At 55.1% G+C, this 13,132-nt stretch overlaps 5 protein-coding genes across 5 annotated transcripts; 2 read left to right on the top strand and 3 right to left on the bottom strand.

Moving 5' to 3' along the window:
• Positions 1-660: 660 nt before the first annotated feature.
• B0T26DRAFT_603004 (uncharacterized protein) lies at positions 661-1,188 on the bottom strand (the record flags this gene model as incomplete). Its single annotated transcript, XM_060435775.1, has 2 exons — positions 661-849; positions 913-1,188. Coding segments are annotated over 2 exons (465 nt in total), but the record flags the coding sequence as incomplete, so codon positions are not given.
• Positions 1,189-2,343: 1,155 nt separating this feature from the next.
• On the top strand, positions 2,344-5,052 carry B0T26DRAFT_871381 (uncharacterized protein). Its single transcript, XM_060447924.1, has 3 exons — positions 2,344-2,981; positions 3,047-3,547; positions 3,625-5,052. The coding sequence occupies exons 1-3, from the start codon at positions 2,504-2,506 to the stop codon at positions 4,827-4,829; spliced, it is 2,184 nt and encodes a 727-aa protein (XP_060299503.1). The 5' UTR covers positions 2,344-2,503; the 3' UTR covers positions 4,830-5,052.
• A 1,033-nt stretch (positions 5,053-6,085) lies between these two features.
• Positions 6,086-7,867, bottom strand: B0T26DRAFT_264529 (cutinase-domain-containing protein). The gene is made up of 4 exons (XM_060434066.1): positions 7,621-7,867; positions 6,897-7,392; positions 6,731-6,810; positions 6,086-6,669 (listed from the first exon to the last, which is right to left on the bottom strand). Exons 1-4 carry the CDS (start codon positions 7,741-7,743, stop codon positions 6,280-6,282), a joined length of 1,089 nt encoding a protein of 362 aa, XP_060299502.1. The 5' UTR covers positions 7,744-7,867; the 3' UTR covers positions 6,086-6,279.
• Positions 7,868-9,597: 1,730 nt separating this feature from the next.
• On the bottom strand, positions 9,598-10,689 carry B0T26DRAFT_640537 (DUF323 domain-containing protein; the record flags this gene model as incomplete). Its single annotated transcript, XM_060437240.1, has 2 exons — positions 9,598-10,312; positions 10,397-10,689. The coding sequence occupies 2 exons, from the start codon at positions 10,687-10,689 to the stop codon at positions 9,598-9,600; spliced, it is 1,008 nt and encodes a 335-aa protein (XP_060299501.1).
• Positions 10,690-11,406: 717 nt separating this feature from the next.
• On the top strand, positions 11,407-13,122 carry B0T26DRAFT_802061 (uncharacterized protein; the record flags this gene model as incomplete). Its single annotated transcript, XM_060447043.1, has 5 exons — positions 11,407-11,517; positions 11,553-11,674; positions 11,794-12,095; positions 12,137-12,879; positions 12,967-13,122. The coding sequence occupies 5 exons, from the start codon at positions 11,407-11,409 to the stop codon at positions 13,120-13,122; spliced, it is 1,434 nt and encodes a 477-aa protein (XP_060299500.1).
• Between the last annotated feature and the right edge of the window lie 10 nt (positions 13,123-13,132).

Here is a 13,132-nt window from a genome sequence, read left to right as displayed (position 1 = left end):
ATCGACTCACAGAAGCTGACTGCCTGCGGCTGCCTTTGTTCTCACTATTGGCGGGAAAGGGCCATCTTACGTCAGAATTGAATAGATATCTACGTAGAAACAAGCAACTGAACTTTCTAGACATGAGTCTCAACACGCCATTAAACATTAGATTATGTCCATCACATCTCTAGCCCACATTTCCATTCATTGTCACAGCATCTTGAACTTCTTCGAATGTGTCGGGTGGGCGTGAGGACAGAACTATGTAATAATTATTTCCGTGCGTGAAGCTGCAGGCAATGAAGCACCCCGTTGTTGCCGACTTCTGATTAGCACGCCCCAAGACTCAGACCTGGGCTACAGTAGTTGTGGGCGGCGGCACCGCTGGAGCCCCTACTGGAGCTGGTGGTGCTGGAGCAACGCCAGAGTTGGCAGCTGACATGGTGGCGGGTTGCGTTGCTGTTGCAGCGGAGGGTCCGACATCGTTTTGTTTCCCTCCCCGGCCCCAACGACGTCTGTAGCAAATGACGGTTAGTTGACGTGCAGTCCTTGGATACGTAGAGTGCACTTACCTGAACATGCTTTGGGTTCGCGTTCTGATCATCCCGTACTCAAACGTCCAGTAAAGTCCCTGACTCCCTCGTTAGAAAAGGACAAAAGGCCAGAGGGAAATGGGAGACTCGCCAGGAAGAAACTGAGGAGGTGAAGAAAACAAGCAACAAACGAAAAGGCCAGGACCGTTCGCCAAGATCCGCAGCCTGTCCAGTTCACATTGATGCCGGCAGGGCCCACCGTGTACCATCTTCCCCAATAATACCCCCAGTAATTGTTGAACCACCACCCATCGCAGGCGCCATACCCACTCAGCTGTCCACAATGTTAGTTTGCCGGGCTCAAGGTTGGTAGTTGGTAGAGTAAAACAAGACTCACTATCTCGAGAGCAATAAAGGCAGCCAGCCAGGCCACGAAGAAAAAGAAGTCGACGGGGAAAGCCCAAAAGGCATAGGCCAGCGGTGGCATGAAGAAAAGCGAGAACAGAATGGTCAGCCCGGCAACAGCCATCGTATAGACTAGTCTCGGATTGGGATCGATAGAGCCGCCCTGGTCAATCAGGTAGAAGAGCCGGCCAACAACACCGACAACGATGGCGGCACATGTCAGCTCGCCGAGGCGGAGGAAGACAGACAGGCCGCGAGACGCCGTGCCCTTGGACTTGGCTGAGTTTGCCCTGTAGGAAGACATGAGGATTTCTGCGGTTCTGCTTGTTTCTGCGACGATAGGGATAGATAGAGGTCGGCGGAGGGCAGTGAAACTGATGCAAGACATTGGAGGTTCAAGGTAGGAAGAGACATGGCGAAACAGCCGGCGGAGTTGCGCATTTTCGCCTGCATATCGAATAAAGAAGCTCTTGAAATGGCTTTAGTCGCCATGGCGGTCTGAAGTTTGGCAGTCTCCCGCATCCGGATGCCGGAAGTCGACCGGAATGCTGAGGGTGGGCTCGCTCAGGTGAGCCGGCGACTGAGAAAATTGAACCCGTCCAGAGAGGCTCTCTCTTGTGAGATCCCGAAACCGGGGCAGACGTTCACTCACACCATTATTTTCATTGTTCCCGTTCTGTTAGCCAGGGAGGAATTCTAGCCTGAAAGCTGAGCGCGTGTAATTCCGTGAACAATCGCCTGATAATTGGACAAGTAAAACGTAGACTTTCATTCAGTCGACACATCATCCTCAGGATACCACCTGATCAGGAGTTCCATTATAAATCTTATAAATCTTGCCAAACTAGTTACCTAATGAGCGCAATGAGAGGTACCAAATCTTGATTATTCTTCCATTTACAGATAAAGCCAACGAAATATTGAGTCCCTGTCTTGAGTCTTTTTTACCCTAACCCTAACCCTTCCACGAAAACCAACTTGGTGATTTGTTTCGAGAAAGAGGAAAACCGGAAATGCCAAGTGCCAAGCGCTGTAGATTGATGCACGCCGCTGCGACCGCTGTGTGATGCACGCCGCTGCGACAGCTGTTTTCCGCTCAGCGAACGAGCGGATGTCGCCAAGAGGCCATATCTGAACGGCGAGGGGGCGTTGGAGGAGTCAAGTGACAGAGCAAGGTGTCTGCTGCAAGCCAAGCAACCAGCCACTGGCCACTGGGGGCTTTGCCTCCTCGCTGGACTACTTTTGGTCTGGCCCCCTTTGCTGTCGGATTGATGGTTGGCCTTCCCGTGTTTGGGCCCTGCATGGTGGGAATGGGTTGAGGGCGCCTGGTTGGCTGGCAAACGCAGTGAGCCTCGAGCTGGACTCAGCCCTAAACTTGGAAGCAACAGCACGACTTCTGGTTGGTCCGCCACCTGGGGCGGCCAGCAACTTAGCTCGGGTCTGCAACTAACAATTGCCCTAGTCGCAAAAACGCCAAACCCGTTTGTGCCGGTGAAAAATAGGTACTTAAAATCTAGCTCCGCCGCTGCCCGCTGGCGTCGCTGGGCGATGGATGCGCATCTTCAGTGCCTGGCCTGGCGCAAATGACGGCACAGGAAAATTCCAAAACACCAACATGGCGCGTCAAGCACGAATGGCTGCTGATGCTGCTGACGGCGTGCCTGATACTTCTGACCACACTGCAGGCCAGCGGGTCCATGTTGACGCGCAACTTTGTGCTCGTCAACCAGTCGCGCAGCTACTCCATCTTCTTCCTGCGCGTCGTCTCCGAGCTGGCCGGTCTGTCGCTGGCTGCCACGCTGGCCGCGACCCTTGAGCGGCTGAAATGGGCCATGGTCATGATGGCCGCTGCCATGGGCCGCAACGATTCCCTCGATACCAAGACTGCCCGCAAGCCAGCGAGATTGGTCGATTTTCTGGCGCTTGACGAGTCAACAACGGCCCTCGGGCTACTGCTTCTCCTGTTTGCTCCGTCGGTTTCGTCGTCGCGGGCGAGATTGTTGAGCCTCTGCAGACTGGTAATCCTGGCCGTGGTGCCTGTCACGGGCATCTTGATTATGAGTAAGAAGCCACGGCTCCGTTTGTGCTTTCTCTCTAGAGATTCTAACCACGGCTCAATATCCTAGGCAGAGTGGACGTCCGGCCCGTCTTCACGTCCATATCTATCGACACGCCGTACAAGGGCTTTGGAATACACCCAATGAATTCCACCACGGCCAGCGAGTATCTAGGGTTCACAGACATGCTTTTCGGATCCAAGTTCTCCTCATTTGTTGAAGGGCCTTCTCGCTCCATCGATTTGACACCCGAGGATCTCCGCTCGCAGCGCTGTGGCCTGAACGCGGTCGGGCTTAGCGACAACTCGGGCTGCCACCGCGAGTACTTTGTCGCTGGCGAGGCCATATTCATCATGCCCGAGACCCGCAACGATCTGCGGTACCCAGATGCAGGCGTGTTCCTCGTTGAGAACCACCGCGGCCTGCTTGTGCGGTACGGTGCTGGGGACCCAAACGTCGAGTTCAACGAGACAACCAACTGCAGGGTCTACTCGGGCCGGTATTGGGGATTTCAGATTGGCGCAATCCAGCTGTGTGTCACCAATACCGCCCCAAATGAGGTGCATTCTCGTGTGTAACACCCGTCTACAAACATCCCGGTTGCAAGCCCTACTGGCACTCTTATCCTAACCCCTCTGTGACAATAGGTCTTGTCAAATGTACGGGGGAACTGGTTACACAGCAAGCATGCATGGCCAACTCGTCGTGGCACAGCAACCCAGGGTGGCTCATCAAGATGTCGACCGCCTACAGAGAGGCGTCAGTCGCGTACAGCCGGGCCAACTCGACGATCTTGTGGCACTCATTCAACAAGTCACAGCCCGAGACGCCATCGGAGGTGTCGGCAACGGGCATCCTCGAGGCCTACGATAGCCTGTTACTCGACACTACGACATTGCTGCACAAGAACGGGACGCAGCTGCCACTTTTCTCGGGAACCTCGTTCCCGACCATGCTCTGGCTCTCGGTGCCAGACTTCACGCCCGAAAACGCCAGGAACCCCGAGGTCGCCGGTAACTGGTTCTCGGCAATGCAGTCGATGCTCGTTCTACCGCTGTACTACTGCCAGAACGGAATGCTGCGACGCCTGATCCCCAGTATTCAATACACGAAGCTCTCGCTAGATGAGGCCGTGGATGGGTTCCTGAGCCCGCTTCCTCCGCGCGCCACTGACGTGAGCTTCGCATACCAGCGCTTCGAGACTGTGGCAGACACGGCGACGCTCGTCGCCTACGCGGCCATTAGCGGCGTGGCCCTGCTGCTCTGTGTCGCCTCACACGCCGGCCTCGCCGTGGCGGCAGCTGCGAGGCGGCGGCGGGAGGGGTACGAGCGGTTTGCGGCCGCGCCGCAGCTGACTTCGTTTGGCGCCGTCGACCTCTTCACGCACTGCACCGTTGTGAAGAAGCGCGGCGGCGGCGGCGGCGGCGGCGGCGGCGACGTGGAGCGGAGTGGCGGTGACGAAATCGTCTACAAAGGCGACGCCCGGCTGGCCGCGCAGCTCGATTCCAGCGGGACGCCGTTGGCCTGGCTGTCCAGTCTCGGGATCAGGTGGGCGGGATCAGCCGCACCCGCGCTATCGCACGACACGCCGCCCGATGCAGAGGAGATGCAATCGTTCAGCTGGATATGGGAAACCAGCAACGACAGTCGCGACCGCCTGGTGCATGCCAGCAGTCGGGAATCGCGCCACGGTCTCGGGGCCACGGGGTGGCCACCGCCAGCTTCGTCGCCCTCGTCGCTGGATGGCAATGTGTCTCGGTCACACATTCCAGAGGAATCCTTGGCCGGACACGGCGCCACTTCATTCTTGGCCGAGAGCCCGGAAACGCATTATTGGGGGATAGCGAGGTGACTGGGCGAGAGAAACGGGAAACCAAAATACAAAAAGAAGGATTGATTATCACTGCAGTTCCCAATTTGTGCCGTGCAAATCTTGACTCTGTCCGGCCGTTCGGATACGAGCTGAAGGCTGCAACTGACAATCACGCAATTAAATACGCTCTTGATTCGCCAGTCAGGTGCGCCGCGTCAGCGCGGTGCAGCGGCCGTTTTGAGACCAAGGGGTAAAAGAGCAGAGCATGGCCGCACAACGCGGCCTCTGACACGCCTGGCGTCGACACGCGTCTCGGCCAGTGCTTCGGATTTTGGCGCAGCGGCTTTTGCACGGCGTGGCCGCGTCTCCGGGCGGCCGTGTTGCCCGGCCCAGTTTGGCAGTGACCGGCCGGCCCCCCCCGCGCCGAACGTGACATTAAGGGTGCCGGGTCGGGTCAGAGGCCGGGTCAGAGGCCGGCGGGGGCCAAGATTGAGTGGGTTTCCCGCTGAAACCTGCTGTAAGAAATGCCAAGTGCTCCTGTGGCCTTTCCGGCCTGGGTGTTGTCACGGTCAACGTCATGGGTGCACCAGGCCGACGTCGACGGCAGTATTTAACCTTGGGCCAGAGCCGCCCACCAGATCCACCCAGTTCCCGACTTTTCCGAACACGCTGGACCATATAATTATACTTCAAATATCCACCAGACAACACTCAGCTTCTTTTTGCATCGACTTTTTTGCCCAACATGAAGGTAAGCGCCCAACTTCCTCCCATGACACGGTGTATCAACAATCTTGAGAATGAAAGACTGACTGGGATTGGCCAGATCTTCGCCATCATTCTCCTCGCTGCTGCCGCAGTCATCGCCAGCCCCGTGTCGCTTGAGGCGCGCGCGTGCCCCGAGAACAAGGACGACTGCCTGTCCACCTTCACCAAAGAATAGTTGGCCATGCGATACTTTTCCCGAGCAATTTCTTGTACCTCGACTTGACACGACCACGTACATAACGCGCGCTTCTTGCATCTTCCATAGATTGGGGTTCTCGGTGGTAATTAGATCTCCACACGTTGGACAACGCCACTGGCTCGCTTCGGTTGCTGCAATAATTAGATTATAAAAGAGGTCGATGAGCTGGGGATCTGCATCAAAAAAGTATCGAGACTTAGGTGCTTACTTTCGTAAATTCAAGTGCATATCAAGTGCATATTTCTCTTCTTTTGATTACCTCTTGGGCGAGAACAGTGCTTTGGCTATTGTCGTGGGAGTGAAATGCGCGACTAATAATTATCCATCAATTGCAGGGAGAGAGCGTATGTACTTTTTGGCCAACACCATAATGTCTGAAATGCTCTGCCTATCAGACTACCCAAAACCGAACTTTCCTGACGTGATTACATTCCAACTCATGTGGCGTTTGCCGGGGTAAGAACCTCCGTATTAACACGGCCAATCCATTCATGACTCGGAAATTGTCGGTCGAGTCGGCTATCACAACATCGCCATATACAGAACAGAGAGAACAAGCGACGCAAACGTAGCTAGTGACGGGGTGAGACTGGCTGCTGCACTAGTGGGAGACGGCGCGCCTGTGGAAGTGATGGTCGTGCTGGTGCTGGTGCTGCCGCTGGTGCTGGTGCTGGTGGGAGCCGTGCTGGTGGACGGAGCTGCCGTTGTTGTCGTTGACGTCGACGTCGATGCGGCGGACGCGTTGAATTTACTGACGACGAAGTCGACTACATCAGTGGTGTAGTTGGCAAAGTAGCTGCCGTGGACAGCTCTGTTGGTTCCCGAGTCGCAATACGTGTCCCCTGAATCGCACCACCCGCGGATCTGGTCCGAGAAGGGCTCGCAGGCGGTTATGTTCTTGCGGGGGAAGAGCTGCTCGGGGGTCAGTTCACCCAAAGAGACTGGAGCGGGGGCGGAAGCGGCCAACACGTACGCCCGTCTTGTTGCTAGTTCCGCGGTCCCATGGGACGTTGATGATGTGGCTCGGGTCGCCGAAAGTCACTGCCGCAATGACTGCAGATGTTCCACCGTCAGCTATCATGTCGCGACTCGTGCGCTGCGTGCCACAAGATGGCGGAATCGGAATTGGGGGAACGCACCAACCGAATCGTAAACGTCTGCAAGGTCGGGAGTGACGACAAAGCCGACCTCGCTATTGCCGCACAGCGAGTCCATGACGGCCTGGCCGCCCTGCGAGTAGCCTAGCAGCGCGATCTTGGCCTTTGGGCACAGGTGGGTGTAGGATTCAACGGCGGAGCTTATGGCGAGGGCGCCCGAGACCTCTGACTTGACGTAGTCGGCAAAGGTGGCCGGGTAGTCGATGGGCACAATGGCGGACCCGGGTATGGCCTGCGACACCTTTTGCGCGACACCGCCCATCAGGCCGAGCCCCGGCAGCTCGCTACTGCCGCGCGCGACGAGCATGTAGACGCCTGTGACGCATGTCGTGTTCAGCGACGTTGTGTTGGACACGGCCTGGACCACGGCGGCCATGGCGGCCACGGCTAGTGCGGTGGCGGTTCCTCTCATCTTCTTCGGCTGGACTCGGGGTGCTCTCTCGTGGCGGAGGGGGTGACGACTGACGAACCGCGAATGCTGAGGGGAAGAGGTTCAGCTGTAATGTATGTACAAAAGACGGCCCGAGGGATTGGCACTTCGCTCGCGCAACAAAAGACGGACTCCACATTGGGGGTCGCAAGCGGGCCAAGGACGGACGCTATGGGTGGATCCCTATGCGCGTCCTCCCCCAGTCCTGACCAATCTTGAGACAGCGTGTATACTAGTGTAGGATCGAGGGTGCGACGGATGGGAAGGCGCACTCACCGCACGAGCCGAGGTCGGGATGTTGCTAGAAACGCTTGCGCCATAAATTACCGTCAAGTGCACGGAGGCGACTGCTGGGAATTGACCTTCATGCAAACATTTCCGACTCCACTGCCATCTCATTTTTGACCACTCGAGGAGTCGAGGCAGATGTTTGGTGTTTTGCCCCAAATTTGCAATTTTGCAGCTGCTCAGCTCTCGTCCCCCGGTTGGCTGCGCTTTCTCTCTTGTGTAACCTCTTCGCACTAGCGACTTGGTGCGTGTTCCAATCCCGTTTGGGAAGCTGCCACAAGCGCCAGCTGTGCCTGGCCCCGAGCCAGCCTATCGTTTCGCAGTTTTTCGTTCCGTTCCGTACCTTGGCTTGGCTCGAGGCGAACGCATCCATGCAGTTAGTCATGCACCGCCATGCAGTGCCGCAACCTATACAGGGAAGCCGCTGCGCTAAACCATCTCGACTCCACAAGCGAGAAACCCGTTTGAATGTTTTGACTAGTTTCGATGCTGCGTCGTTTGACATATTTAGATTGCGCCCTTGACAACCGTACTGGGATGGTGGAGCATGCCTAAATTGGATTACGAGCTACACCCATCGAATGCCCACACCTGCGTACCTTACCTACCTAGGTAGTCGGTCTCTAAAAAGAATTTTCTTGGCGCACGAGGACGGTTATTTAAACACGCACTTTTTCGTACAAACGCGCTGTCGAAGATGCAGGCTTCAGCGAGGGGCTGAAAGTACGCCTGTTGGAGCGGGTGGCCGACGCGCAGTTCTAGAGCGACCAAGTGCAGGGTAGGTGGTAGGGAACTGTGCCCTACGGTCCAGTACAACAGTGCCCTTTGTACTGCACCGAGGGAAGCAGACTGACTGCCACAGGCCCGTAGAACTCAAAGAAGTTGCCCTTGCTCAAGGTTGTGCGTCTTAGCGTGCCCGGCCATCAGACTGAGTATTTGAAGGAGGAGCTGGAAACGGAATTCCCTGGGAATATACTGGTGGAAGAGTCTATGCCAACTTCCTGGGGACGCTCTGGATCCGGTTGGGAGCACAATTCAACTTCCCTGGTTTTCCGACTTCGTGATACGTAACTAATTAGGTCAACGAATTTGTAGGGGCCCTGGGGCCTATCCCTAGAATATAGCACAGAGCTCCGATCACTTCTCGATATCCGCGGCAGCATTGTGATTTGCTTCAGCAACTGTAACCGCTGTAGCGCGGTGCACTTGAATCTGTGGATATAGTATCAATAGCCTTGTTTGCCTACCTAGTCAGGACAATGGATCGTATGTTTTGGCCTTCTCTGTAATTTACCCTTGCATTTTGTTCAAGTCTACGCCATTGATGTCAAAATCTTCCCCGTCACTAAAGAGAGACGGCCAAAGACAACGGTTGAACAACGGACAACAAAAACCCCAGCACCTTATGTCGACAGCTAGCTGGAACCGCCACACAAGCCGGGGCTGCACCGGCTGGAACGATTGCATCCTGGAATGGTTGCATCGGCTGGAACAACTACACCGGCCGGCGGTACTGGGGCTGGAACTAGGCTGTGTCTGTCGCGGAGGCTGGAAACATTCAGTCAACAGGTCCGTCACAGGGCGGTTGGAACCGCCATGGCTGTTTCCGGGCTAGTAGACAGCGGCGGTTGCGTCGCCAGGCAGTTGCCGTCGCCAGGACCTGGCAATCGCCGTAGCCAAGTAGTTCTTAGCTGCGGTCAGCTTGCGTGCCAGGAATCCAACCGTTGAGCCACGATACAATTGCAAGTTTGTTGATGGAGCAGCTCTAATAAGAGGGCTTGCTAGCTCTGCTAGTAAGCAAGAGACACACAACAATCGCGATACAACCCCCCCCCCCCCCTCGTAGATCCTTAGGAGCCCTCTAGACCTCCAACTTACTGCTCTTGGTACAATACCAAGTCTTCCCCAGAAATCTGCGTTCCCCAAGAGATATTGATATGAAAGGGAGGTTAGCTTTCGTCTAGATCAATCATGGGCAATCAACAGCTTACAAATATCATTGTGTGGACCCTTCCAACGCGCGTACTCGTGAATCCCTGCCGCTTTGAATTGCTCTGCCATCTCTTCAGGCCCGTACTTGAAACCTTCGTAGCAGTCGATCTCGTCGCCCTGGCGAAATGTCACATTTCTCGTCGGACATTCGATGGTGTGCTTGGCTTGAAAGACGAATCGATGCATTGTTGGGTCTCGTGTAAACCTGCGCAGAAGAGCCCAATCTTCCTCGCGATACCAGTTGTCGCCAAGGATATCGTTTGAATCTTGGAACCCTTGACGAATGAGCCGCGTGAACAGACCTTGTGCATCGTCATACGATGTACAGATCTTGTCCCGATCTTTGGTCTTATCCATGGTCAGAAGGATCCTGTCATGTTTACTGCGCAAACCTGTCGAGCGCAGCCAAATGAGACGCGCCACCGCATCCTCAAAATGATTATTACCAAGTATGGAGCCCAGGGAGAGGAACATCCTGGGTCGGTTACCGCAGTTGCGATTCGCCCAGTCCACGCCATCTTCAAACGAGCCCCACAGACCAGTGACGCTGATATGGGGGAGAAGAGAGCCTTTGGTCTGTTGGATGGCTCGATCGATCGACTTACGCGAGAGGTCGAGTGGGCAGTACAGGACCGACTTTTGCGATTGGTTAAGCTCTTCCAACAGCGGTGTGAGCTTACGAATATCCCTACCAACTCTATGGATTAACTACCTATGCTCACAGACTAGACAGACAGCAGCTCTCTGCTCAGCACACCAAAAAGACACATACCCGCATCCGAGATCGATCAAAACACTATCCTTCTGGATCCATCTTGCCAGGTCTGGGGAATTCTCGACAAGCAAAGCTGCTTTCTCTCTGGTCTGGTAGTAGCTCGTCAAGTGCGTGATGCTTGCCCAGAGCTCGAGGCCTGTATCGCCGTAGATGACAGAAGTGGGTAGGACTTTTTGGGCATGTCCTTTGAGGGTAGTGAAAGGTCCTTGGCCCCAGAAAAGTTTCTTCTCCAGGAGGGCTTTATTATATGCTTGTATCTCACCCCCACCGACATCGAGAATTTGATCCATCTTGGTCGTATTCACAGCTTGTGGTGGTGGACTGATCGGAGGAGAGATGTGCACACTGTCACGACATTCGTTTGAGTAAATGAAGCTACTTAGCAATTACTGCTGCTCTCAAATCATAATGGGATAACGGCTAGATTCTAACAAAATTGACGTTGGCACGCACAGTCGTTGGCCCCTGAAAGCTACATACTAACCAGCATAATGTTGCACACCTCATACCTAGGCATGCAACCCTGCACAACGGTAGGTAGCAGTGGTGTTACAGGAAGAATTGCCGGCATACAAAGTACAGAGCAGTAGACAGTTGGCGAGCATAGTACAATAGCCATCTGCCTAGCCGGGCGTTGTGACACCCAGAAGTTCCCTTCATCCCCGCGCAAGGCAACCACCAACCACAAGGCAAGGCAGCTTGTGCGACCGTAAACCCCCCGCAATCGTGACATTCTAGCGTTCGCTTACTGCTAGCGCAAATTGATCGCGCTGCTACTTTTCAAACCAACGCGCTATGCTATGCCAGTGCCCGTTTGCACCTAGCATCCCCCGCTCCCGAGAAACGGAAAAGTAGGAGATGCTATCGTAAAGAGCGCACCAAACGCCCGAGTATTTATCTCTCGCCTGCGCGCATCCATCGCACCCCACAGTTACTCAATCTGGAGCAATCTGGAGCGGATACATGCTTGTTGACGGCTACACCCAATACCAAATGAAACGGTCGCCATGCTCAACCCTAGGCATATCGCCAATGATGCCGGCTCCAGGCTTGTGGAGCTTCCTGACGGCGACGACCAGATGATAGGCCTGACAAGCGGAGATGCAACAAAAGATGCAGTAGCGCAGCTGAGCGCGCCCTCGGCACCGAAAAGATATGCCTTGCCGACGCATTGGGAGCAACACAAGGAGACGATTCGCCCCTCTACCTGGATGAGAAGAGGCCTTTGAAGGAAGTGATAGAGATTATGGAGAGAGACCACAGACACTACGGCAGGTATGTCCCGGCCCAGGAAACGAACGGGCTCTTGAATCAGGCGCTGGTCTCTAACTTTAATCGCACAAAGTGTCAAACAGTACAAGACCAAACTTTGGGAATGGAGATTTGATATAAAGTACAAGAGACATCAAGCCTCTCGTCCCCGACGTCAGTCTGGATTGGCAGACCGGTCGCTGGCTTCTACCGCTAGTGTCTATCATCCCCAAGCCCAGGACGCCCGAAGCGTTAACGCCAATCATCTCGACAGTCTTTTTCCAGCTGCTGATACTGGAAGCGCCGACGCTTCCCTTTTCGAAGCCCCCGAAGCTTACGGTGCCATCGACTCGGAAATCCAACCTGCTGATGCTAACCGCACCATCCAAGATCTTTTCCAAGCGCTCAATGCTCAAGACGAGGACCAGCAGCAGCATCATTCCTAGTTTGCTGATCATGGCTGCGCCGTCGAATACTTTTTCCAAGCTCCCAATACCCTAGACGCCGACGACGAAAACGCCGCCAACGGGCATTCCAAAGCCGCCGATGCGGGCGATATCCCAAACGCTAATAATATCCGCCAGGCTTCAGCCGAAATCGACGAGAATCGCCAGCTTTCCCTTCCCCTCATCAGACGTTCCCTCGCTTTATCCTGCGCTGTCGGGATACGATCCGGTCGGTCGGCTACTCCGCCACTGTCAGTTGGGGAACGAGTCTTTTCGTTGGCTCAACAGCACATCGAGACATGTTTCATCTACGGCATTTGGAAGGCGGATAGCAATGCATGCACGAGCCTGTTATGCACCAAGGACGAGACGGACCTGCCCGAGACTTACTACGACCTGATGCGCTCTGCCGTCTTGCTTTTCAAGCAAGGGTCCATGGTGGAAGGGTGGCACGTCTTGTCCAAAGCATTCGATTTAGTCAAGCCTATCCTCAAGAGCGGCAATGTTCGCGCCCTCAACTTCTTCTGGACCTCCCTCATACTTCTCGTCCAATCGGACCACGCCGCCATCATTGAGCTTCTGATTAGGCAGATCTACAACATGGCCAGAATCCTGCTCCAGCTCATCTTCCGCGTCTACGGCACGAGGGATGCCGCTGCTGCCGAGCAACGCCTCCGCCAGCTGCTAAAGGACTGCGAAGATAATACCCCACAAACTCCGGAGCTGAGCCGTATGACGGTGCTGAATGCGCTCAGGTACAACCTCATGAATTGCAACGATTGGGTGCAAGCCATCAACATTGGACATTAACTCGAGGAGCGTGCTCGAGTCGCCGAGGAGGAAACTGGTGAAGATCTACTCGTCTACCAGATTGGGGGCATGGAGATCCAGGCGCGGGCTTTCAACGAGATGAAATTGATCATGCCGGCGACAAAATGTCTGAGGCAGGCCATGCCGTCGGTTGCGGAGCGGTGGGGGAACGACGATCCCTGGCGGGTCGAGCTCATGGTTCTGCTGCAGACTTGACTTTGAGAGA

The sequence above is a fragment of the Lasiosphaeria miniovina genome (genome assembly GCF_030549165.1).
Source record: "Lasiosphaeria miniovina strain SMH2392-1A chromosome Unknown B0T26scaffold_3, whole genome shotgun sequence".
NCBI classification, from domain to species: Eukaryota; Fungi; Ascomycota; class Sordariomycetes; order Sordariales; family Lasiosphaeriaceae; genus Lasiosphaeria; species Lasiosphaeria miniovina.
The sequence above is the reverse complement of the archived record's forward strand: the minus strand, read 5'-3'. Positions and strand labels throughout refer to the sequence as shown.

Coding starts and splice junctions, on each gene's coding strand:
- B0T26DRAFT_871381 (XM_060447924.1), top strand. CDS start 2,504: ATGACGGCACAGGAAAATTCCAAAACACCAACATGGCGCGTCAAGCAC. Junction 2,982..3,046: donor CACGGGCATCTTGATTATGA/GTAAGAAGCCAC, acceptor TCAATATCCTAG/GCAGAGTGGACGTCCGGCCC. Junction 3,548..3,624: donor CCCAAATGAGGTGCATTCTC/GTGTGTAACACC, acceptor CTGTGACAATAG/GTCTTGTCAAATGTACGGGG.
- B0T26DRAFT_264529 (XM_060434066.1), bottom strand. CDS start 7,743: ATGAGATGGCAGTGGAGTCGGAAATGTTTGCATGAAGGTCAATTCCCA. Junction 7,393..7,620: donor TCCCGACCTCGGCTCGTGCG/GTGAGTGCGCCT, acceptor TCTTCCCCTCAG/CATTCGCGGTTCGTCAGTCG. Junction 6,670..6,730: donor GAACTAGCAACAAGACGGGC/GTACGTGTTGGC, acceptor ACCCCCGAGCAG/CTCTTCCCCCGCAAGAACAT.